Here is a 27754-nt window from a genome sequence, read left to right on the forward strand (position 1 = left end):
TTCAACAAACATCTTAATTAGGGTACACTTGAAGTTCAAACTTTCTTGGTGAAAATCGAAATTTTGACTTCCGAGACGAAAAAAATGCGTTGTACAGAGTTAAATTAAAAGAATTATTTAGATACAACTAAAAAAACGTTATCAAAAATGTACATACTTTTAGAACTTCTTTTCCCGTGGTATCGTCGATTTCTAGGAGTCGCAGTAACAGGTTATCCGTGGTTTATCGGTATCAGAGAGAATCCAACACACGTATCAAAACAGTGCACAGCTTGAAGTCTAGATGTCGAATGTCTGTGTCGACGTAGAGTTAGACGTCCAATGCCTACCTCTGAGCGATTACTTCAGTTCTATATTTTGTTTTATTTTTATTTTAGAAGTGGCTCTTCCGGAAGGTAACTGTCCAGACATGTGAAATAGCCAACAGAATAGCGCAAGCTGGTGATATCGCCGCCACAACAGTACATACACGACAAAAAAAGATATAGTGACGGGGTTTCACACGTGCCATCTGGTAAATTTTTTGCATTTGATACGTTCAAAATTTACTTTGGTTGGATTTCACATACGCTTGATGAAAGATGCTCATGGGAATTCGGACAGGATGTGAACAGTCAGAGGAATGGATAGTCATCGTTGAACTTACCACGTGGAAATGTATTTAACCTTCGGAAACTGAGATTTTTTGTTTATTTGAATGTTGGAAAGGGGATTGCAACGTGATGTCCAGGTGTTGTGCCAGTCTGCGACGAGGCTAGTGGTTGCGTATAAAAAGAGCGCGTTATTGCTACTGAAAGCTCAAGTGGTCCCCAGAGGCAAGCTATGGAGGATGTTTTTTCCGAATGTGATTTCTTCATCAAATGTTTCATTTATGTCTGCAATCGTAGACACATTTCTGTTGCACGTGCGTATTTTAGTTATAAAAAAAACTTTTCCTGTTTTATCTTTAATTTTTAATTCCGAATGGTTTTTATAAGCATTTATAACCCCTAAATTTTCAAAGTTCAATTATTCAATTGCATGGTAGCACACCTACGCCAGTCAATATTTTGAATAGTGCCATGGAACAATAATTGTGTGTGTGTGTTCCATACAGTAATCACTTAAGCCAGTGATGGGCAAATTGTTTTTAGGAGCGGACCAAAAATCAAAAACAAAAATTTTTGACGAGTTGGATCTGGCATTGATTCATAATTGGAATTTTTATGCTTAAGTGACGTGGTGGGATATGTTGCATTACTTGAAGACTGCCATGGTTTCATTGCAAATGAGACACAATAGTTTATCCTTTACAACTATGAAAATAAATGAGTATACTGTATTTTGATAATTTTATGCTATTTATTAGCGCGTTTAATTTTTTTTTTCCATATGCATAGCATAAACTTTTGAATCCATTTCCATTCAAATTCTCGCAGCTATATTTTTCATATGGACACACCCCCTTAAATGAATTTTTTTGAAACACTGAAATTGAAAATTTCTATACTATTATTTTAAAATCTGTGGCGGGCCAGATAGAACGTCTAAGCGGGTCGAAGTTTGCTCATCACTAATTTATTAGACAATAAAAATTATACCCGATATTTAAGTTATTAAAAAAATAAAATGATAAAATCACAACAGAGTATGATGATGTCGACATAACTTTTCTCAACGTTCTTCGAAAGATCGTGATTTTTCGTAAAAAAACCAATATGAAATTCAAAAATATGAAAATTTAGGTATAAGATTTGTGTATTTTTTGTTCTAGTTATAACACTTAAGATGATAAAACTCCCCTGTTTTAAAAACCGCAAATTTCGAAATGAAAGTTGAAGAATACGTACGAGAATATCGCAAAAGATTTATGAATTTTTATATGCAATTCCGTTGTACAAAATTTAGAAAAACGTAAGCAAAAAATATAATGTTTGCGGTAATAATTAACCCCCCCCCCCCCTCAACAGTAAATTATATTTTTTGTTTACGAAAAGTTGTTCTCTGTTATACGCTGTCTTATACGAAAAGAATGAAAAGAAAAATCTCTTGTTTCCGATTCGTTCGATGTTCATGTGAGCATGATCTCACTGAGGTTTTACATAATTTTATTTTATCTCATTTTGAACAAATACAGTACATTTGGGTAATATGGAATAAAAGGTTTTATATGCCTTCAGGTATGGCCTCCAAGTGGAAAATTGATGAAAAACTTTAAAATGCCCCATAATGCTATAGAGTCTGTGTCGTTCGGTTGCCACCATCATCACGGCTGCTATAAGAGTGTGTTTGCTTTTTCACTTCCAGGAATTTACTTAGGCAAGTTTTCAAAAGTTTTTATTAATTATCGAAAATGTACCCATTAATTTGAAGCTAAGCTTAAGTAATTAATGTACATCACAAATGTTTTATTTTATTGTGCTGTGCTCGTTTTAAGCTATCGATTCTCTCCGGTTAGATGGAATGCTATTTTTTACAGATGGTGTATCGGGTAATATGGAATACCATAAGTATTACCTGATTGGGCTAGAATAGCTCTACAAGATCGAAAGTTTAGTGAAATAGCGGAGGGAAGGTCTGGAAAAAATGTCTGTGTCCTGTTCTCTGTGAGCCCGTCTTGACTGTTTTGGGGCAGAATAGAGAGATTGCATTAGTGACTCCTGTAAATAGACTATCCCCCACCGCATCATCAACTACAAAAAACTAACGATTGTTAACTAAAGGTAATTTTTGAATGCATTTTAGGCATTTTTTAAATTGAAATCGTACCTCTACGACAAACGGTTGATGAGATGAAGGCAGCATGAGCCCTCACGGGACACGATAGATACGGAAAACTGGCTGAGTGAGAGCACTTGTCCGGCAAACGAGAGACCGAGGTTCGAGTCCCCGTGAAGTCAGAGATGAATTTTAATTTTCCTTTACTGAAATATCGATATCTCCTCACTCCGCCAGTTTTCCGTATCTGTCGTATTAACAAGGCAGAGTGACGTCTTTCGTCACTTACAGGACACCGTATACAATTAATGTGAATTATGAACATCTTTTCAAAAATATGAAAAATATGTGTGGAAATAAATCAAAGACACGATAAGTAATGATAATTCAAAATAAATTTGCTTTTATTAAGCCTAAAACTACAGTTCAAGTCCTTTTTCCTTTTCCGTGCCGTCGTTATCCGTTTGAGTCGGTCCGTAACATTTTTTTTTCTAATCCGTATTATCGTTATCCGTATCCGTTTTTATCGTTATCCGTATCCGTTTTTATCGTTATCCGTATCCGTTTTTATCGTTATCCGTATTGTGAGAATTCCTCCTTTATTCCAGACTTGAATCAGAATGAAACTTTTCACCCTCTTCAATCATCTAAAAAAGAAAAAAAAAACCACGTTTCATAACTGATATAGGGTTTGAATTTGTGAAGAAGAATCCACATTACTACTATCATAGCTAGAGGCCACGGCCTGCTTGGGGGTCGTTGGGGATATTTCAGGAAGTCCGTTGTTCTAATAGCTATTTGCATAGGCGGAGATGGACTTGAAAGTCTGGGGGGCACGATGATGATTATGTCAGTTCATGTATACACATACATTAGATCAGTCGACTTCACCTTTGACGCTGGGTGGGATACCCCCCCCCCCCAGTATCTCCGCGTATGGCTACTTGAAGCATGAGAGTTTGGAAGTCGTAAAAAACAGTCCGAGTGGCGTGGTGGTAAGATGCTCGTCTACCACCGTGAAGGTTCCTTGAATCACTTTTCTCGGGGGGAGGGGGGGGCCCATGGTACTTTTAAGACGGCCCTGTCGGTGGGTGGCCTCTTGTCCGTAAAAGAGCTACACAATGAGAGCTGGTGCTATGATATTCAAGTATGTAAATACTCTTGAGCTATTTATATTATTTAATAGTTAATATATTTATGGTATTTAACAATAGATGTTACTTCCATCTAATTGGCCTTTCGGAAAATTTTGGAGACCCCAGAATATCACTTTGCTCGAGGCCCATGATATTGAAACCGCCTAGCGTAGGACACCGACAAAAAAACTCTAGCCTAGGATAGACCTATGTAGCCTGGTCTGAGCAGTGTCAGTATATTGAAACTACTCAGTCCTATGTAGGACCAGTTCTGGTGGACGTATTACATTGGAACTTGGTATATATGCTATATAGATTATGGAAAAGAGAAAAATTTAATAAAAAGTACCACTTATTCACCTGGTGGTCAAAAATGGAACTTTTTTTATTGCATAAATCTCTCCCCCATGGTCTCATTAAGATATCCTACAAACTTGGCTGTATTCGGATGAGTACGGGAACTTTAATTATAATATAGCCCTGTAAATCCCGGATTACGTTCTTTTAAATGCACGCTACGTTTCAAAGATCCCTTAAGAAAGTCTCTCGGAAAAAGGAATTTGAATCTGGTCAACTGAAAGAAACTGATGAGGAACTGAAGGAAAGGGCTTTATTTTTCGTCAGACATTTGCCTTCACTATATGCCATTGCACAATTGGCTCTACATGCACATGGATCGCAGAGAATACAACGGACTGATTACGACAGTAAGGACGGAAATGTTTGTCAACAAGGGAGGGAGAAGAGAACACGTTCTAGCCTCTTAAATAGTCTTGCAGCCTGATGACGATAACTTACAGGGGACTTAGTTAGCCTCAGAATGTACGAAAAAAAGTTTCGACGGAAAAAGTTTGATAACATTATTTGAAGTCCCAATAACTGTAAGTGAATTTTTTTCCCCATGTTATGATATTGGTCTATTCCGTTCTTTTCAAAAGTGATAACAATACCGTAATGACAACATTATCCGTGATTTCAATGAGCGGCCGTCTACCGTATTACGTACCATAATATACTCTTCGTCTGCATAGATTTCCATGTCCCGCTCGGTGTCTAACATGTCGTGATGCTTACGTTCCCTCATGTTAAGACCAAATATAGGAGCAGCAACCAGTACAGCCAAAGCTTTCGCCAAAAAAGTAAATTGAATGCGTTCCTGAAAAAAGAAAAAATTGAATTTTTTTTTCATGACATGTCTTACTATGATTATTATATTTGTTCAATTCAACTTTGAAAAACTTTGAAGGAGTTTTTAAGAAATCACAACTGCTTAAAAAGTCGCTCTAGAACTAAATTGAATGATAAAGTATATTTGTAAAAATTTACAATATACAATGTGAATATATTCAGCAATGTGAATTTTTTTATTTTCATTTTTACACTTTCCCAATTTTTTTTTTTCAGTTTTCCCATGTTCATGCCGAGATCATTTAGCTCTCTTGTATGGATTTTAAATTTCATTCATAATAATTAAAGATAAGGTAATAAGAAACACACAAATTTAATGTCGATATTTAAAAGCCATCCAAACATTTGTCTTGAACAATTTAGTATATTTCTGATTCAATAAAGACAACAAAAAAAATCGTAATATCCTATTCATTCTAGTTATTGTTATCGCCCGTTATTGTGGTAGCCGAGTGATCATAGTGACGCATTCGCATCGCGAAGGCCCGGTGCCACAATGGTGATCGGCTGAAGTTGGTTTTTTTGCGGTTCCCAACTTCGAGGAGCGAATGCGAGTCGATCTCCCTGTTAAAAAGTCTCGCCACAGAAAGCAGCAGGCCTACAAACGGTACAAATATTCAATCATTTCAGACTTACGATGCGGGTAAGTCTGAGCTGTGTCAGTATGCTTAAACTACTCGGACCTATGTAGCGCCCATTCTGGAAGACGTATTCCATTGTAACTTATTATATACGCAATTTGGACAGTGGGAAAATATAAAATACAATAAAAACCTGTTGGTCGAAAATTGAAGTATTTTCTTTTATTTCATAAATTTCTTTCCCATGGTCTCATTAAGATATCCTGAAAATTTAGCTGTATTTGGATGAGCAGTGTGTTTTTAAGAAAAACTAGTCAAAGTACAGGAACTTTAAATCACCCTGTACAATTTATTTTCGAACTACAGCATTTGGACATTTTTGTCTTTGTTATACTGAGCGAGAGGTTGGTGCGCTAACCACGGGCGGAGATACGAGGGGGGGGGCGGAGGGGCATTGCCCCGCCCCCAGCGTCAAAGGTGGAGTCGACTAATCTAATGTATATATGTATATATGAATTGACATCATCATCATCATCGTGCCCCCCCCCCAGACTTCCAAGTCTATCACCGCCTATGGCGCTAACCCCTCGGTGTGAGACTCCCTGCAGTATAAATCGTCTTCTGTGGTCATGTTGTCACCGTTTCTTTTGTAAACGTCCTGACGCTTCTGTCCTGAAGCGGGGCGTTAATACATTTTCCGCATCCTCTAGATACAGAATCTGACTAAAATTCGATATTTAATTACTTGGTGAGTTTTTTTCTTAGAAGAATGGGGGTTTTCACGTGTGTCGATCAATACAGATTTTCTCACGAGATATAAATCATGCGACCCACATAGGCCTTGTATAAATTCCTTGTATAAATTCCATCCTACTATGGAAACCTTTCTGTAATTGAAAGTGCACTTTTAACACAAACAGTTTAAGAATTAGCTACTGGATAACGATAACTGTAGACACCATAAACCAGTGGTTCTCAAATGTTTAACACCTGCAGCTCCCTTGCCCAATTCATGTTTTATCTGCGGCACCCCAGAACAGTTTGGTAGATATTTTCCCATGTAAAAGAGACACTTCAGAGCATAAATAGGCGCACTAATCAATATCTTCAGCTGGCCAAGACGTCCCTGACAAAGGTAGGTGATGGCCCAAAGAGCCGCGATGACACTTAAAGAAATACTGTTCTAAACAGTCGAACCAAGTTAAGACGAACTCGCTTAATACGCATTTTGGCTTGATAAAGCTGAAATATTTCTCTCGTTGGGCGTTATCAAATTACTGTTTTATCGATTAGTACGAAATATTTTCGGTGTTTTTTTTTAACTTCGTCTCAACGAGGTTCACCTGTTATATATTATTTTATAGTTCGTGTGGGACTTTTTAATATTCGTTGTATTATTGCAACGTCTTCCAACATTCGACCGCATATGCAAATCAACTTTCAGTTTAAAATAGTCTGTCCATAATGCAGAAGAGAACCAGAAAGAAAGAATGAGAAGTCATTCGATCATTTTATCAATATTATCATGTTATAAGCAAGAATCACGCTAAAATTACTATTCGTAAATAAAGTACTTCAACTTACAACCCTGTAATGGAACTTGTTCATTCCATAACCAAACATTCCAGATAAAATGCACAGGCTCAATCCTCCACACCTCATTTCTTTTGGGAACATCTCTAGAGTCAACGGAATAAGCTGTGCGATTGTCATGTCGAGGAAAATTCCCTCAAATTTCAGCACTTGCTGAACGATAGGCACATTATGATGAACTGCAGGCAAACAAAAAAAGTGTCATAAAAAACTAATCCACTTCACTTCAGTTATTATAACACCAAAATTTTTTCTGGCCCCCTTGAATGTTATAAACTGTACAGGGTAATTCAATAATCCCCTGGCGAATTTTCATGGAGAACCGTTGATCCAAGACACATACTTCCAATTAGAAAAGTATCCAAATAACGTGTAGAACTCAAATAGGTCACTCATGTTGCAAAGTTTTGTATAGTTATTAAAATATAAAAATTAACTTTTTATACGGACACCCCTGTCCTAAAAAATCCAATTAGAAAGTTTTTGCCCCGTCTCTCTTAAGGCCAACAAAAAAAATTCCACACTTGTAAGTGCAATATTCGCTGTGATATGTGAATTCGAATATTTGAGAAAAGTTGGGAGATAACAGCATATACTAACGGGCAATGCTTTTTTTCCTTCGTATATGCTGTTCTTTTCCACCTTTTTTCCTTGGTTTTTTAATTTAAATAACTCAGCTAATATTGCACATAGAAACGTGGAAAATTATTTGTTGGCCTCAGGTGAGACAAAACAACAACTTTTTAATTGCGTTTTTAAAGACAGGATGTCCATATAAAAGTTAATTTGTATATTTTAATAACCAAACAACCCTTTGAATGTTTGAATAGCTGGTTGATTTTGAAGATACCTCCCCGAAAGAAAATTCTGCTGGCCTTGCGGGGAATCGAACCCACGTCCTTTCACTTGCTTCTTTCCTTAGAGCGTGTGTGCGCTGAACTTGGCTGTACAGGGACAGCCTGACCTAACTCAGACCAAAGTTCACAATTTCTGACACTGCCACCAGATGGCGTCTTATCCGAAAGTGATATCACTCTCAGAGCTATTTTCACGAAGGTTTCAACAGCTGGTTGATGCGAAGATAAATCCAGGAAAAAAATTCGACTGCCCTTGTGGGGAATCGAACCCATGTTGGCTTTGTAGTTTAGTAGTCTAGGGCGCTCATCCGGCAAGTGAGGAAACGTAGGATCGATTCCCCGCAAGGCCAGTTGAAATTTTTTCTCCTAGATTTATCTTCGCATCAACCAGCTGTTGAAACCTTCGTGGAAATAGTGGAGAGTGGCATCATCTTCGGATACAACCAGCATCTCCTAGAGATAGAAGGCCTCTGCAGTGTTTGCCATAAACGCCATTCAGACTGCCTAGCAAGTTTGTCACATTTAGAAACACAGCATGCTATTTCGTTTCTTCTTATTTTAGCGTAGAATCGTCCTGATTGGCTCATAAATACCGCATAGTGATTGGATGTGGGGCATAGAAATCGCCAATTCTGAGCCCGGTCATTCCTTTTCCTCACAACGATGATACTGTCACGAGCAGGGAATTTTTTTCCCCCTGAATATTCTGAGAGAAAATGGAATACTTACTGACGTCACAAACAGACTGCGGAGGCCTTCTATCTCTAGGAGGTGCTGATACAACCCTCTGCAACATAAATAACGTATCTGAGTTCTTCACGTTATTATGATACTTTTTCAATTGAAAGTACGCCTCTAGCATCGACGGTTCGCAAGTAAAATGCGACAAGAATTATAGAATCGCCCAGTATAGTTAAACTTTAACTGGTTTTTTAGATGATTAACCGATATTATATACTAGCTCAATCAATATTGTGGATAGAGAATATAGAAACAATATCCCGCCCCCAGGGGTGACTAATCATGAACATAAACTATTATACTGAATGTTTTGGATGTAGATGGTTGAGAATTTTTTCGAACAAGCTATCGATACAGATTATGGAATTCATCGGAAAGTTTATTTATGTGTATTTATTTATAAGCATAAAAAGAATTCTTACAGATGTAATAGACTTCAGTGAATCCGGTGCTTGCCATCATAACCAACAGTATTGTAACTATCATTTCCTTCCTTGAATAAAATATTATCGTGATGAATATAACTCCGAAATTCTTCATTGTCTGATAGCTTATAAGTTGGTCTTCATCCATTGGTGGAACTCCTTTTGACTCCATGAAGGCCGAAAAATGTATTGAGTTCCCGACACAATAAAAAATTACAAACCTGGAGAAATATGTATTATTATGATATGTAAATGTACACATGTAATGGCTGTATTCTCATGCGTTCTTATACAGTACACCCTTTATCTTTTGAACCGTTGGTGATAGAAACATAGTTTTAATTAAAAAAATCACCCAATAACTTGCCTATTTTAGATATATCATTCATTTTACTAGGGGGCCGTATATGATATATGTACCAAAATACAAAATTAAATTTTACGTACCTTCCTCCGCCTTTCAATTAAAAAGTTGTTTCCTTGTCTCTCCTCAACCCAACAAAACAAGTTGCATGTTTTTAAGTGTAATATTCGATGAGATATTGCTGATTGAAAGTTGTGAGGGCATATCTGAGAATTTAGAAACGTTTCAATAAACTGCAGCTTAAAAAAGAATGTTCCGAATTTTTTCTCAGGTTTGTCCCTCAATATATGCTGTTTTTACCCTCATTTTCAGCTAGTTCTGAACACAAATATATCCGCTAATACTGTAGCCTACTTTGGAGCATGGAACTTTGTTTATTGGGCTCATGAGAGACAGGGAAACAACTTTCTCATTGGAAGTTACGGGATAGAAGGACCGTATAAAAAACTATACTTTGAATCTATGGGCACGTTATTTAAATACTTTTTCTAATTGAAACTATGCTTATATCAACAACTGTTCAAAAGATGAAGGGTGCATAAGAATAAGACTTAATACCCAGTATATTAGACTGACTAAAAAAGAGCTGTATACACAAATTAATCATTTTCAAATGTTAAAAACGCTTCGTAAATTCTTATATACTACAGAGTGTCCCACAATCGACTAACGGTTTTCAAAATGGGATAATAAGGAAACGGTGACAGATATTAAAGTCATCCTGGCGGAATAAATAAGTGTGAAGCTAGGAATTTCAAATACGTCATTCATGCTGCAAGAGAATGTATTGTTATTAAAAGAAAAAAATTATTTTTTTATACGGACAATCTGTGCCTAAAAACCCAATTAGAAATTCGTTGCCTGCCTCTCCTGATGCCAACAAAAAAAATTGCACATTTCTAAGTGCAATATTCGCAGAAATATTTGAATTTAAAAATTGAAGGAAAGTTGTGAGAGAACAGCAAAAAACTAACGGACAACTCATATTTCCCACCTTTTCGCCGATTTTTGAATCCAGATTTCTCTGCGAATATTGTACTTAGAAACGTGAAAATTTTTTTGTTGACATCAGGAGACAGGGCAACAACTTTCTAATTGGGTTTCTGGGCACAGGATACCAGTGTAAAAGGGATATTTTTTTTTAAATAATTATACGTCCCTTTGCACCATGAATGACGTATCTGAAATTCCCGACTTCGCACATTTATATTCCCCAAGAATGACTTTAATATGTGTCCTCGTTTTCTTGCTATCCCATTTCGAAAACCGGGAGTCAATTATGGGACACTGTATGAACTTTATGGGACACTGTATGGGACACTGAAGAGGAATAGGAAAGTAAAAAAAAGAAAGGGAAGAAAATAAATAAATAGAAAAAGAAAAACAGTATAATAGATAAGTGGACAAGAGCGTATATACAGTAGAGAGAGATTTCTCTTTTCACACTCAGCCTACGTGTTCCCTTGCGCTCTTATATGTACATAGTAAAAAAATACATTGTATGTGGGAGAAAAAAAAATCCCTAACAGGAGTAAAGAAAACACGGAGAGGAAAATACACAACTTCGGTTCACAGACTTACAATAAAGTTCCAGGTGAGGAGACAGGAAAGAAAACAAGGAGAACTGAATTGAATTTATTCCACTGACGTTTAGACGAAATATTTCGTCCGTGATCGTAAAGGGGTTAAGCAAACAAATTATCACAGATTTTTCATTCCGGTAGATATGTGTATGTGCTCTGGTCACAAACCACCAAATTTTATCTTTTACTTACCAAGTGAGCGTCAATGTGAACGTAAATAGCATCATGTATTTCGATTTGAACCATTTTGGTTTTGACTGGTAGTTCTGACGACAAGGCAAAATCTGTGGAAAATATTATTAAAATGTCCTCATTGCTTACTTCACTAACAAACATTGAACTCTAAACTAATAAGGAATTTAAGGAAAACAATTCAAAAACTGAAATAAACAAGTTTTCGTTCAATACTTCATTTGATTTCATGGTGCACTTTTCTTACCATTTTAATTACTGATGAAACGTTTCTTCAAGTCGCTAGGAATCTGTCAAACACTAGGTATGACACCCAATAAAGATATAGGGCGGTTGTAAGTAAACTGGCGTATGTAGCGTTCATTCTGATGGAGGTATTTCGATGAAATGTTACAATGTTACATACTATGAAATACATAGGATATATATATACGTGGACCATGGAGGGGGGGGGGCGGGAATTCAACAAAAAATATTAGTTCAATTTCTCACCACCAGTTAGAAAGTGATGCTTTTTTTATCGAAGTTATTTTCCCATGGTTCAAATAACGTGTCTATCATGTTTCAATGAAATATGTCCACCACAACGGGTGCTACATAGGTCGAAGAAGTGTCAGTATAATTTTACTGACAATACTCAGCATATTATACTCACAAGTAAAAAGATGACAAGTCCCAAGATGTCATCCTCAAAAAATTTGGAAAAATTTAAGTACATTCATCTCACCCAGAAACAAATAAAACAAAAAAACTAGTGGCGGAACGCAATTATTAAAACCGCAAAAAATCATTAACAATGATAACAGTTGGCCATTTATCGCCTCTTGTGGTTCTTGGAGATATATGTAAAAACCTATTCTCTTATCACTTTCTTTTTTCCTTTCTTTCCTTTAGCCTCTCTATTTCTAGAGAAACAAATTATTTTTCTTTTTTCTTTGTTGTAGCTGTACTTGATCATGTGTTGTTTGAATGATGTCGCTCTAACCCTCTAGGGTTGAAGGATTTTTAAATTTATTCTTGGCCTCTACTGGCGTAGAAAATATTAATATTTACAATTTATTTATGAGTGATCTGTAATATTTCTGCCAGATTTTTTTTATATTCTTGTGCATATTTAAATGAGCAGAATCAGTGGTAATTTTCTACATTTTCTACAAAACCTTTTGAAGTTGGGAACCTTTCCTTGTCAGCTTAACTATACTGCAACCTGCAGATCGTGACTTTGCGCGTACACTCTCTATCTCTCTCCCTCTCTCTCTCTCTCTCTCCCTCTCTCTCTCTCTCTCTCCCTCTCTCTCTCTCTCTCTCTTTCTTTCTCTCCCCCCCTCTCTCTCTCTTTCTTTCTCTCTCTCTCTCTCTCTTTCTCTCCCTCTCTCTCTTTCTCTCCCTCTCTCTTTCTCTCCCTCACTCTTTCTCTCTCTCCCTCAATCTCTCTCTCTTCCTCTCTTCCTTTCTCTCTTCCTCTCTTCCTTTCTCTCTCTCTCCCTCTCTTTCTCTTTTACTTTCCCTCTTTCTCTTTCTTTCTCTCTTTCTTTCTCTCTCTCTCTCTCTTTCTTTCTCTCTTTCTTTCTCTCTCTCTCTTTCTTTCTCTCTCTCTTTCTTTCTCTTTCTCTCTCTCTTTCTTTCTTTCTCTCTCTCTCTTTCTTCCTCTTTCTCTCTCTCTCTCTCTCTCTCTGTCTCTCGTGGTGAAAAAATTTTTAGCAGAAAAAAATGTTAATTCATGATTGATTCAACACAAAAAAATTCCCAAAATCTGTACTCAATTCACCCCCAGTTTATGATACTTAAGGTATTATAAATACAAAACTCACAATTTCCTCGCATTTATCTGACATCCAGAGATTAAATGGATACATCATGGCCCTGAAATTCATAAAAATGTATTCATCATGTATAAAATTAATTAATCAAGTACAGATAAAGGTACATCTACGTATGATAAAGGTATAACCGTCACTATCCCAAACGAAAATAGAATAGCATTGCTCAACACTGATTTTGTTCTGAAAGATTGGCTCAAGTTTTTAAGATAAAGTGAAAATTAAATTTCAATTGTAATACCATAAGCAGTGTACAAATCATAATTGTCTAAGTGTATTATAATCAGCGTCAAATGCAGTACATAAAAAACCGAGCTGATATTTTTGAAATGGGTGCACTTTGACCTAATTTGTCCTTGTGCCAAAACAAACCAAAATCCGATCCATATTTTTGAAATGAAATAATGCATTCATTTGTCTTCCCCATAAACTCAAATTAGAAACTTCGATGTCAAAAGAAAAAATTAAATACTCTTAAAATATCGGATAAGAGATCCTAATAACCTATATAATTCATGCACATTTATAAACATAATTACTCACTCAATATACCACAAAAGTGGAATAAATCCCACGATCATTCCGAAACCAAATTCACTCCAGTCGGGTGCAAATTGTTTCAAGTGCTCTAAAACTATTACCGAGACAAAATTTGCCATCACAATCGTTGTTGCTAATATGCCTCTGTGCAAAGCGGGGAATGTTTCCGCAACTATAAATAACAAAAAATATACATGTAAATATACTGATAATTATGTATAGATACTAATAAATTTTTGTCAATCATAATTTTTGGGGGGCTTCATAAATAAAATTTGCGGCCTCGCAAATCATACGGTCGCTACTGCTAGTAGTATATATACAATATACTACGACTTCATTTTTTTTTAGTCACTCAAATGTAGATAGATAACGCTGTACCTCAGAACCATACTACAGGGCGTTTCAAAAAGAATCACCCGATTTTAAATGCGTATATTACGAAAACTATTGAACATAGACACTTAAGATTAATTTTATATTACATGGGTAATCATAAAGTTTTTTTACAAACCAAATCAAAGAGTGCTCAATATGTCCGCCTTGGGATGCACGGCATATGTCTACACGGTAGTCAAATTGGTCCCAAACTTTTGCGAGCATGTTTGCATCCATTGCTGCTGTTATGCGTATCTTCAGTTCGGCTAATGTAGCTGGAAGGGGAGGGACATAAACGTAGTCTTTTATAAACCCCCACAAGAAGAAATCGCACACTATGAGGTCCAGCGGTCTTGGAGGCCAGTGATGTTTAACTGAATCGTCAGGCCCCGTACGGCCGATCCATCGTTTAGGAATGCGATTGTTCAAAAATTTTCGAACGTCCAAGCTCCAGTATGGTGGTGCCCCGTCCTGCTGGAAAATGAAGTCATCCGAATGGGTTTCTAACTGTGGGAAAAGCCAATCTTGACAAGCACTGAAGTGGCGGCCGTAGGAAGAGTGTTAGCGCTACCTATTAGGAACTGCGTGAAAAACTAGATTCCCTCTTTCAATCTATACATTATTCGATCAAAACTGATTAAAAGCTGAATAATTATGATTTTTTAAAATCGGATGAGATCCTTTTTGAAACACACTGTATTGTATATTCATTTTTATCAATTTTGAGAGATATCACTGTATCTTTGTAGTTCTCATTCTGTAGTTCAGGACCATAGTTATTTTATTTTAGCTAAAATACTTTTTTAATGAATTAGCCAAAATCCCAGAAACTACAAAATTGCGTATAGGTCCCAATATACGCAATGATATAAATCACTGTGTGCGTGCGTGCGTGCGTGCGTGTGTTCTGAGGTACAAAATTATTACTTCCCTGTCATGGCGTGTACTCATCTAGGAAGCCAGCCGGCAGCGAATCAAGTTTGACTCGTGACCAGTAGCTCGAGAATCCATGGCTGGAAGTGGATTTGAACGACCCATCTCAGGAGCCCCTGCGAATCAAGTATATGTCGTGACCCATACCTCAGGAATTCCTCGGCTGTATGTGGTACGATCCATCTCGGAAGGACGTGCGAATCAAGCTTGGGTTGTAACCCATAGCTCAAGAATCCCTAGCTCTAAGTGAATTTCAACGACCCATCTCGGCAGCTCCTGTGACCCAATTTTGAATCGTGACTCTTAGGTTATGAACTCCTGCTTTAGAAGAAGTATTTTTGTGTCCAGGTTTTGGAATTGAGCCAATGAGACTTCAGGTTTCTGTTCGAAAAAAACGTGTTTTTTTTCTTTTTGCTCCAGATGGATCAGTCGAAAATAAAATGTTTAGCATGCGTCTTCTTCCGTGCAAAATTACAATTATTTATGCGCAGTCACACACCTCAATGCCTTCGCGTGAGCGTGTCCTTCAGTTTATTTTTCATTTTTTCAAACTTTATTGAACTCATATTCATTGTATACAATTATTTAGCAAACTCTCAAAATCAGTGGAACACTTGGCTATATATAGTCAGGATTTCTCTTTGTTCATTTTCATTATACAGTGCTCGCCACTTAATGTGATCACTCTGATTCAGGGTTTCTGACAACAGAAACCGATTGTGGTAACTATATCTGAAAACATCAAGGCTTTAAGTACGATGACCATATGTCCCGTTCGGCCAAACAACATGACAACTCAGTTTTTGTTCCCAACATAAGAGATTTCAAAATGTTCAATCGTGAATTTTTTCACCTCTTTAAGCTAAAACTTTTTTTTATTCATAAATTGTGAAAAGTTAGAATGAAACTGACTAATGTAGTGGTTTTCAACCTCTGGAAGCTTGCGACCCGGTCGATTTCTTTTTTGGGACTGGAATGGCTTGTCATACGCACGACATTAATGAGAAATAGATGAGTAAAAATGAATTGCGAATCACTCACGGCCCGATCTGATGGCTGTCAGGGCCCGTTTCCGGGCCGTGAACTGAAGACTAGCCACGAAATGAAGAAAGAAATTTTTTTTTTTACCTTTTTACCCACGTCTTCACCGTAGGAAAAAAATTTCGCTCTTTCTTCTATAACAAAATAAGCACTACACGTACAAAGATTTTAGTGGCTATTACGGTCCGATTAGGACATTGTGAACCTGAGTACGAAAATTTGGTGATTTGAAATTTGTAAATGTGGTGAATATGAACTTTAGGAGGCTTTCATCAGAGGACATCACCACTTAAAGTTGAACTTTCGGGAGGGGGGGGGGGTCTTAAGATGGCTTCCAGGAGAGAGTGCCTCCAGGAAAAGTGTGATTTATTACATAAAATTTAGCAATAAAATTCTGGAAAAAACTGTATGTGAAGATTAATATACCTTGCATCACCTCAGTTGAAAAAATTTGAACGAAATGAATTATTTCTGCACAAAAAAATGAATAAAAAATTGAAAATTTGATTTAAAAAAATTAAAAATAAATATTTGCTGATATTTGTTTTTAATGTTGTGTATCAAAAATGCAAAAACATTTTGAAAATTAGAAAAAATGAATGCTTGGGTCTGAAAGGGTTATAGGAAAAAATGAGTTCAATACAACCTTAGCTTCAAAATATATAAAAAGAAAAAACTTTTGACAAAAAAACTGAAATCCTGATAACTATAAACGAATATTTTTCCATGTTACAAAATTGGTCCGTTCCATATTTAGCGAAAGTAATAATAATACCAGTATGATAACATTATTCGTGATTCTAATAAGCGGTGCCTACTGAAAAGAAAGGTGCACGCATATTTTCTAAAAAACACATTTTTCGAAATTTTCTATTTTTCAAATACTATAAAATTTTCTGCATCTAAGTGTGTGCGAGTTTTTGTTCTACCTACACTAGAAGTATTTTTAACATATTTTAATATAAAGGCAAGCATTATATATGTTAATGTTTCCCATTAAAATGCTCTTTTCACAAAATTGAGTTTTTGTCAGATAAGCAACATTTTTTCAAACATCACTTGTTCAAATGTGTTGAAACTTTGTATGCCTCTCAACACAAAGGTTTTACATAGTACTCTAACTAGAGGATTTCTTATTAAAATGATTTTTAAAAAATTTATGGCATAAAGCATGAGTAAATTTCAGTAATTTTTTAAAAGCTACATGTTGTTGAAGAGTTAACACTTTTTTAGAAAAAAATAACCAACAATTAAAGCCCTAAATGTTCGTATTAAATTGTATAAAAATATTCATAGTATTTGAGAAAAAAATTGAGTGACTAAAGTGAATAGAAAGTTTTCATATGTTCCTTAAACAAAGGGGATTTTTCCCATAGGAAAGCATGGAAAAGAGAGAGGGACAGGGGGAGAGAGAAACGGACTATATGCATTGTCAAATAATGTTTTCTTTATGAAAAACTTACATGATACTAGGATGGTGATCCAAAAAACAACGGCAGCCGCAGTTGTTAGACAATGTATAACCAAATACGTGTTGAAAGTAGAAGCCTTTAATGATATCGCCCACATAGCCGCAAAGCCTGTGCCGGCGATGCTAGCACCAAAAAACCTAGGCAGTCTGGAAAAAAAATAGCATTATTAGAACAAAAACGCATTTCACTTGATTTTATTTTTAAAAATATCAAACAGGTGAAGGGTTACGATTGATAATAAAATTCGAATCGAACGTTTTCTTCCATTAATTTTTTTTTTTTAATTGAGAAGGTTGAACTTAAACTGTATTGCAAAATAATGTGTTTCTAGCGCGCTTCTAGAAATATCATAAAATTATAATTACTTATCCGAAATATGGGAGGCTGCTAAGCCCATTATAGCTCCTAAAAGTTCAATATTTTTCCAATTATCCACTTCAAGACTTCGTTGACACACAAGATTGAACTGTAAAAACATAACAAAAACGTAAGAACGGAATATATAACTTAAATTCGTTTACATAAAATCTGTATATTTTTGTGCATAATACGTGCTTTTGTACAAATTTGTTCAGCATGATCATTTAGGTCTTTGAGATATAACCATTATGTTCCAAAAAAAAATAAACTTCGGTATATATATTCATCATATAAAATATTTACTAACTGTATGCATAGGTTTATTTTTGACGAAAATCTGGCGTTTCTTTGAACATCAGACAAACTTGGTTATACCGACTTCGGTTGTGACGACACGTCGGCTATATCGTCAACATTTGGCAGTCCGGACTGATTCCCATAGAGAATAATGTTAACGAACCTTGCTTTAGAAATATATGACATCCATATTTGTTATGGGAATCTTTTTCTCGGCCACCTCGTCGGGCATTTTGACTGTTGTGGACTTGTATTTATTGCGTCGATGTACAACCACTTCTGATAAAACGACAAATTTTTTTATCACTTGTTTCCGTTTCATTGACGTTTTCCCCAAGAAATTCCTAAGATTATTGCTGATCACATTCCAAGAAATGTGCGTATGTGATTCTATATGTACATAACGTTGAAAAAAGATTTATTACGTGTTTAACGTTTTGACTTGCTTATTGGCGTGATCAGTATACGAAAATTTCCGTATATATATAATGTTACCCTTTCCAACAATTTACCTATAAAAATGACCCATTTTTTAACGAATATTGCCTGGTGGAAGCAGCATGTATAACATAGGATCCTATGGTTTGGTGCTTCGCTTGAGTTCCGGGGTGATGGGAGAAAAATATTTCTGAAGAACGGGCCGGGAGAAAAAAAAGTTTTGGAAACTAAGATCAGTGGTTCTCAACCAGGGGCTATAGGGGCTCGGGGGCCCCAGGATATTTCAGAGCCCCGAATGAAAATCTTGCAAAAGGGGAGCCATGGCTGCTGATAAGGGGGCCACGAAGAAATTTGTGAAAAGTGACCAAAAATATTTAATTTCAAACAAAATGCTTAGAGTATCTTATTCGCAATTTTCCCCCCTATTTAAATAACCTTAACATGAGGATGGAAATGATATAAAAAAAAAAAGTTGCATGTAAATCCATAGGTTACTGGGTGTATGACATTTTATTGGCGAACCGTTGGTCCTAGAGGCATACTTTTAATTATAAAAGTATCCAAATAACTTCACGTTATTTGGATACTTTTGAAGGCCTCAGATATGTCATTCTGAGAGCAATGAGATATTCGAAGTCAAAAAATGAAAGGAAGATGGGAAAAAACATCTTTAAATACATTAATAACCCATTTTGCCTGCATTTAACGCTGATTGGAAGCGCGAAAACTTTTTAGTTGTCATTGGGAGAGATAGGGCAACAACTTTCTAATCGAGTTTTTGATCACAGGGTGTCTGTATAAAATGTTAACATCTTTATTTTAATTACTATGCAAAACAACTTGCAACGTGAATGACATATCTGAGTAGTTCACGTTATTTGGATACCTTTTATATAATTGGAATTATGCTTCTAGAATCAACGATTCATTAGTAAATATACCATACGCCCGTCGTCAATGAACCCTGTATATACAGTGTCACTTTATTAAATCTGACGTTAATTTTTGCAATCTAAAAGAAAGTAAGACTTTCTTGTATTGCTTTTTTCTTAATTTTAATTTTAAATATCAAATAAGGACTTTAACAGAAATAAGTGAAAACGTATTTAGTTACTATAGGAAAAACTTTTAATAAAGTTGCAAGCAGGGGCGGCTTAAGCGGGTGTGAAAGGGGGTGCGGTGCACCCGGGCGGCAGAATGTAAGGGGCGGCAGCGTAGACATTAGTTAAGACCCGAAACTTTAACACAGTAAAAATCCACGTAGGTAAGGGCGAACACATAGTGAGGCGACGACGAGGTACGGGAGCGCATAACAGCGACTAGCTACGAAAACAATTGTTTTGTTTTGTTCTACACCTCGCATACTCGAGAGGAAGAGAAAGAGGCACTCAACAAGGTGCGGGATTCGAACAACGGTGTTTATTTTCACTTCGATGTGGGGATTTTCACTATCTGCTGATTGGTTCGTTTCTTCCTTTTTTTTTTCTTCCTCTCCTACGAAGGCATCATCATCATCACACCCTTACATTTTAGAACCCCTCCGGCCATCTTCTCTATCCTCTTCCTCTTTTACTATGGGCGTCTCTTCCTGCACCCCCTATTCATTTTCGTCTTCCTAGTCACGATTCTCGGAACTTTCATCTTTTCGCTCCGCTATTACCGCAGCCTGAAAGACCTTCGGAGAGAGACGCGAAAACGTGTCAAGCAATAGATCACTCTCTTCGCACCATCCGGAGATGAGGCCGTACTAACGGTGTCCGAAGGCTTCCGTAGTGCTGGGAGCACGCTTTACTCAATACTGGTGGTTACATCGAAGTCCTCTGTAAAACTTGGAACCTTGAATGTGTACTATGTATATAGAAAATAAATTCCCGTTTTTTCTAAAAAAATCAACCTATGTATAAGACAAAATAATAATAATAAAATAACCTAATTTGTGTATAGCGCACTTACGTGTTCATTTATGGATATGAACTTTGTTGGCATGTATCCTACAAGTTCGCATTGGTAGTACGTATCTTCTTTAGCATTACGGTAGACGCAAGTGTTATCCGAAATAGGTTCCGATCCATATTTTGTTTCGTTCACGCATTTCGTTTCCACGTTGGGGGAAATTACTGCTGGGATAAAGCGCATGAAGCAAGCAAAGCTCACAAAGCTCGCCGTCATGACAGTCAGTGACAACGTCGTCCACGGAATGCTGATAAAGAAATCAATAAAATTACATTCATTTTCAATATTTCTTCATACAAAAATTACCGAATAACAACTGGTATTTTACAAGTACAGCCAGAGCCATCCTTAGAGATGGGCGACAGGGGCAGTCGCACCGAGTGTTTTGTAGGCCCCACAATAACGGTAATAGAAGTGAAAACAAACACACGTCACATTTTTCAATATTCTGTCATTTTTCCTCTCATTAAGTTCTGAATTTCTATCATGATCTAGGATTCTTTTCTTTCATTAATTCTGAATTTCTATCATGATCTAGGATTCTTTTCTTTCATTAATTCTGAATTTCTATCATGATCTAGGATTCTTTTCTTTCATTAATTCTGAATTTCTATCATGATCTAGGATTCTTTTCTTTCATTAATTCTGAATTTCTATCATGATCTAGGATTCTTTTCTTTCATTAATTCTGAATTTCTATCATGATCTAGGATTCTTTTCTTTCATTAATTCTGAATTTCTATCATGATCTGGGATTCTTTTCTTTCATTAATTCTGAATTTTCATCAATTCTAGGATTTTCTTCTCTCATTAATTCTGAATTTCTACCATGATTCTGGGATAATCTCTCTCATTAATTCTAAATTTCTATCATGATTCTGAGATTTTTTTCTCATTAATTCTGAATTTTCATTAATTCTGGGATTTTTTCTCTCATTAATTCTTAATATCTATCACAATTTTGGGATTTTTTTCAATCAAGATTTTTTTTCAATTCTAAGATTTTTTCTCTCTTATTTATTCTGAATTTCCATTGCTAATTTGGAATTTTTCTCTCATTAATTCTGAATTTCCGTTAATTCTGGAATTTTTTTTTTGGCATTAATTCTGGAATTTTTATCATTAATTCTGAATTCTCATCAATTCTGGTATTTTTCTTCTCATTAAATTTGGAATTTCTATTAATTCTGGGATTTTTTTCTTTAATTCTGAATTTTCATTGTGAGAGTAGATGTTTTTCAGCATCTTTTTATATTCTGTGATAATGTATGATTCTTGGATGCCGACGATTCCCCTCCACACAAAGTATATAAAATTGGGCTAACTAGAGCCACGAAATTATTTTCGCACCGGGCCTCGCGTCTAATAAGGGCGGCCCCGAGTACAGCAATTTTCCATAGGTTTCGAAAAATCAAAAAATTCTTTAATTCGTTCCAGGTACTGCCCAAAATTCAAAGATGAGTTTCAAAACAGCAAAGAAAGATGCCGTTCAAGTATTACGTCAGCAAATTTTAGCCATTTTTGACCCTCCACCCCTCTTGTCAGCAAATTTTTAGCCATTTTTGACCCTCCACCCCCTCTTGTCAGCAAAAGTCATCGAAACTCTGACCCCCCCCCCCCCCCGTCAGCAAACTCTCGTCAGCTCTGCCCCCTACCTCCTAACGCATCTTGGTGGAGAATCAGAAACATAGCATAATTTATTTTTCCCCAGTCAATTACGAAAATACTATACAAATTAGAATTTACAATTAAATTACATAGTTTAAAATATTTTAAAGAAAATGCAAAAAAAGGGAAAGGAAAAAATGTTTGAATGAACACGGTAGAACAGTTAATTCATAATGTGATGAAGAAAGCTGGGACAGGGAAGAGAGCAGTAGCTAAAAGCTAGTAAAATGTTCTCGACCCTATGACATCTCTGTACTTGGGAAACACAAAAATCTTATTTCTTTTGACCTGAAAGAAAGATGAAAAGAACGAAGTAAATCGGCCTGATAGGTGTAAATATATTTATTAATTGAATTAAAATGTGGCAGCCAAAAGCTGATATAAGAAAATTTCATGCTACGGGTTTTTTTCACTATAATTCAATGACAAATTTTTAATAATATGGAAGGGGGAGAAAAAGCTAGACAAAAATTAAAATTAAAATTAATAGAATCTACACTCGATGTTAACTACCTACATAACCAAATCGAGTTATTTGTTTCCATTTAAATTTACCTATCGAATCTAAATTTACCTATCAAATTTGTGATATCAGGTTAAATTAATTTTTCATTTCATAATATTTGTTTAAATTTCATTTATGCCTTCCCATTCATTAATTTGTTAATGTAACATTGCTATATGGCAGTACTAACCACAGTTAATGAAACAGAAGGAAAGAGTTGCTTTCAGAGTTTCATCTGAGTTTCTGTGAAAAGTTCATAATAGGTTGTATAGTTAGTTCAGAAGAAAACGAGTCAGCGAAAAGAATAATTTTTTAAGGAGGACCAAGCGAGTCACTTCACAAGGCTTGTTGATGTGGGGGAAAGATAAAAGGGTATGGATAAAGTAGGGGTACTGATAAGACACGAATGGAAGACCCCATGCCGATTAGAAAATACGGTATTGTCACTTCAACAGTTTGGTTATGGTCCATAACCATAGGTCCCGTATTTCCCGGGACAGTCCCGGTTTTTTCTGTTTTTTTGGCTGTCCCGACTTTTTTGCAAAAATGTCCCGGTTTTTCACGTAATTTTCCACGAAGCCAATTTGTCTTTTTATTCTTCAAATCAACGATGAAAATTTACCATAATTACGACTACAAACAAGAATACGCATCTGACACATTTGTCTTCTTTTTTTTTTTAATTCCCTACAATTTGAAGTGGTGTTTTATTTACCACGATTTGCGACTTTTCTCTGATTTTAGCACGAGTTAGCGACTTTGCTTACTTTTGGCATCATTTTTGGCGATAATTGGCTATGTCCCGTATTTTCCCGTATTTCGAAGCTCAATGTCCCGTATTTTTCTCGAGTAAATATGGTCAGCCTAGTTATGGAGAACAGGTGTTAAAAAAAACAGAATGTATAAAGGGAAAAACATTTACAAAGAGATAGGATTTAAAGAAAATAGTTTTTTGGCGAGAGGAGAGGGGGTGAAAGAAAAGAAAACCCCTCTTATCAGTGATAATAACAAGTGCTTTTGTACATATGTACAGACGAGCACGCGCACTGTTCACTCCAAGGGATCTTCATCCAGTCGGGGCTGTCTCCAGAGACGATCAAAAAATCATTTTTTTAATGCAAAAAAAAATTTTTGAACTAAAATTTCGAAAGAAAATATATGTTACTGAATTTCTGTTAATTTCAACGCCATTTGAAGGCTAACAACTCAAAATTTCTTTTTAAGAAATTCATTGCGACCCACCCTCTAAGCCAGTTTTTTTTAATGAATGAGTGAAAAAGACATGATTGACCGAGTGACTGCATGAGTGAACAAGTGAGTGAATAAGTGAGTGTGAGTGACTACATGAGTGAACAAGTGAGTGAATAAGTGAGTGTGAGTGAACAAGTGAGTGTGAGTGAACAAGTGAGTGAATAAGTGAGTGTGAGTGACTACATGAGTGAACAAGTGAATATGTGAGTGTGAGTGACTACATGAGTGAACAAGTGAATATGTGAGTGTGAGTGACTACATGAGTGAACAAGTGAATATGTGAGTGTGAGTGACTACATGAGTGAACAAGTGAATATGTGAGTGTGAGTGACTACATGAGTGAACAAGTGAATATGTGAGTGTGAGTGACTACATGAGTGAACAAGTGAATATGTGAGTGTGAGTGACTGTATGGTTGAGTGAATGACAAAGGGCGTTTCGCCAGTGAATTTTCTCAGCGAAGAATTTTTCCATCACTGAATGTTTCTCCTGATTAATTTTCCTATTGGTGAATTTTCTCATCAATAAATTTTCCCATCGATGAATGTTTCCGTCGGTGAATTTTCTGTCAATGAATTTTCCCATCAATGAATGTTTGCCGGTGAATTTTCCCATCAATGAATGTTTGCCGGTGAATTTTCCCATCAATGAATGTTTGCCGGTGAATTTTCCCATCAATGAATGTTTGCCGGTGAATTTTCCCATCAATGAATGTTTGCCGGTGAATTTTCCCAGTGGTGAATTTTCTCATTGATGAATTTTCCTATCGATGAATGTTTCTGGCGATGAATTTTCCTATCGATGAATGTTTCTGCCGATGAATTTTCTCATCGATGAATGTTTCTGCCGATGAATTTTCTCATCGATGAAAGTTTCCGCTGGTGAATTTTACCAGTGAAGAATTTTCCCATCGATGAATGTTTCCACCGGTGATGTTTCCGTTGATGAATTTTTGCAGCTGTGATGTTTCCGTCTGGAATATTTGTGACCAATACTCTCCCAAAATTTACTAGTACAGAAACACTCTTAAATACTTTTTTTCAATTAAGAAAATTTTTTTAGCATGAAAAGAAATCTTAAGAATCGTATTACTGGAAGAAAATTTTTGGAAAATTACCATTATGTGACCAAAATCAAAACTCAATTCATTGACACGTTGTTCCAGGACGGACCGAATAGATCCCAAAGAGCTGTATATTGTGTGTATTATGTTGATATATTGTCTTTCTTCTGTATTTTTGTTTTGTATTGTATGTGTGTGATTGTGTTTGCATGTTGTTTTTGCAATTAAAAAAATTGCATCTTATTGTATAAATAAAAATACTGGCAGTCTCAGGGCTCCGCGGATAGCAGTATGAAAAATACTACATAAAGACATTTCTTATTCAAACACGATACACAGAAGCAAGCAATAAAGGGAAGATTGATATCTATTATAAATACAGTACTTACCTGAGCCAAATATTTTATTTAAATTTTAAAAACAATGTGTGTGTGGATAAAAGTCAATTATGAAACTCACTCGCTCACACATTCACTCACTTACTGAACCACTCGGTCACTCACTCACTGGTGATGAAGTGCTGTCGGTGAATTTTCCCCGTGAATTTTCTCCGCGGTGATGTTTCCGCCGGTGAATTTTCCCCGCGGTGATTTTTCGGCTGGTGAATTTTCCCAGTGGTAATCAATGAATTTTCCCAATGGTTATATTTCCGTCGGTGAATTTTCCCAGCGGTGATGTTTCCGTCGGTAAATTTTCCCAGCGGTGATGTTTCCGTCGTTGAATTTTCCCCTGTGGTAATCGATGAATTTTCCAAGCTGTGATATTTCCATCGATGAATTTTCCAAGCTGTGATGTTTCCGTCTGTGAATTTTCCCAGCGGTATGCTAAAGTATTCTGAATTGACTTCAGTTTGGTTCTACACACAGTTTATTTGAGCAATATTTTCTCAATTTTTACTATTACAGAAAAGTATCTTCACAAATATTTTAAAGAAAAAATTAAGCTAATTACGAACATGAAAAGAAAATTGAAGTATCGTATCACCAGAAAAAAAATCTTGGAAAATTACCAAAGCGTGATAAAAATCCAGATTAAATTCTTTTTTTACCCCTATTAAATAAACAAAATTCCTGAAACTCTAGAACTCCGCAGAAACCAGTACAAGAAACTCACCTCTTATTCAATTGCGATAGACAGAATCAAACAATTAAAGTCAGATTGGTATCCCCTATAAATACAGTACTCACCTGAACAAAACATTTTATTTAAATTCTAATGACAATAAGTGGATAAAAGTTAATTGAGGAACGTTAATGCGATTATGCTCCTTCTTGCACACTCAAAAATTTAAACTGAGAATTTTGCTGTGGAAAAAAAATCCTCTTCGAAAAATCAAACACACACACTTTCTAAATAATGATTTTTTCACATTTTCAAATTACCATCATTTAAATTACAACTTTTAATATGATTAAATATTATTTGCGATATTACAGTTTGAAACAACTCCTGAGACATTCGAATACCCATCCTCTGGGTACGCATACGAAGTTTCGGAAATAATGATCGGATTCTCCATGATTGAATTATTAAAAATGTAATGAAAAACAATGAGCTAAATAGCTTCGTTCGACAATATGAAAGGGGCATAGTTAAAGAACGCAATTAATCCAACAATCAATGTATCATTTACATCCAAAATCCTCAAATACTCATTCCAGTTTCCATAGAAAATAAGAGATCGACTTACGGAACGCAAGTGACTCGCAACCTCATCTTCAGTGGTTTACTCAACACCAGCACAACTCAGACTAAACAGATCCGGCCTAGTCACACCGCTTTTATAAGCAAGCCCTCTCTCACCCGCTCCCACCCTCTCCTAACATTGGCGAGCCATTCAGAACATTCCAGAATTTTGGAAAAACAAAATTCGTCACGGAAATTGTTCCAGAATATAGAGATTTCGAGAATGTTCTGACGCGTCATGTGCATAAAAAAAAAAGATTTTTGCATGCGAATCTCGTAAAGAAAATTGAACAGTAATAAAATTATAACAACTTTTCAATTTTAGAACCACTTTTTAATTTTCTAAACCACTTTCAAATAATTTTTGAAAGAACTTTTTTCATTTTTTAAACCACTATTTAAATTTTAGACCACTTTTCAATTATTAAAACTTTAACATTTTTTTAAATCAGGAATCAAGGCCCATGATCCTTGAAGCTTTTCGCAATGGCTCCACTGATGAAAAGAGTCTTACATAGTTACAAAATTTATAGAAATGTTTAAAAAAATACTCAATGAAAAAATTTATTCAAAAATAGGTGGAGGAAGTAATTTCAAAATTAATTTTAGAAAATAGTTTAGAGCTAAGAGAAAAATAATTTCAGAATTATTGAAATAAATAATTTTTGAACTATTTACAAAAATAATTTTGGAATTAATTGGAGAAATGCATAATTATAGAAATTCATAATTACAGAAAAAAACAATTTCATAATTATGGAAAGAAATAATTTCAGAAAATTAGTGGAAAAAATGTTTCGAAATTTATGAAAGTTGAAAGAAAAATTAATGAAAAATTATTTCCAGGGTTACTGAAAGAAATACCAGAATTTATGAAAAATATCTCAAGAATTATTGCAAGAAATATTTCCAGAGAGAGATATATTGGAAGAAATATTTCAGAATTTATGAAAAATTATTCTAGAAATAATGAAGGAAATATTTTAGATCAA

At 35.6% G+C, this 27754-nt stretch overlaps 1 protein-coding gene across 1 annotated transcript; it reads right to left on the bottom strand.

The window, feature by feature from the left end:
• Window positions 1-3078: 3078 nt before the first annotated feature.
• Window positions 3079-26832, bottom strand: LOC149085303 (uncharacterized). The gene is made up of 11 exons (XM_089233940.1): window positions 26767-26832; window positions 20590-20836; window positions 17907-18007; window positions 17533-17687; window positions 13721-13889; window positions 13169-13220; window positions 11358-11449; window positions 9216-9439; window positions 7187-7374; window positions 4840-4989; window positions 3079-3344 (listed from the first exon to the last, which is right to left on the bottom strand). The coding sequence occupies exons 1-11, from the start codon at window positions 26790-26792 to the stop codon at window positions 3297-3299; spliced, it is 1452 nt and encodes a 483-aa protein (XP_089090066.1). The 5' UTR covers window positions 26793-26832; the 3' UTR covers window positions 3079-3296.
• Between the last annotated feature and the right edge of the window lie 922 nt (window positions 26833-27754).

Source organism: Pholcus phalangioides, unplaced genomic scaffold (genome assembly GCF_987345545.1).
Source record: "Pholcus phalangioides strain wild (caught in Gottingen) unplaced genomic scaffold, Ppha-v1.0 ptg000007l_1, whole genome shotgun sequence".
In the NCBI taxonomy this organism is placed as follows: Eukaryota; Metazoa; Arthropoda; class Arachnida; order Araneae; family Pholcidae; genus Pholcus; species Pholcus phalangioides.

Coding starts and splice junctions, on each gene's coding strand:
- LOC149085303 (XM_089233940.1), bottom strand. CDS start 26,792: ATGAGGTTGCGAGTCACTTGCGTTCC. Junction 18,008..20,589: donor TCATATCCATAAATGAACAC/GTAAGTGCGCTA, acceptor ATGTTTTTACAG/TTCAATCTTGTGTGTCAACG. Junction 13,221..13,720: donor CCACTTTTGTGGTATATTGA/GTGAGTAATTAT, acceptor TATGAATTTCAG/GGCCATGATGTATCCATTTA.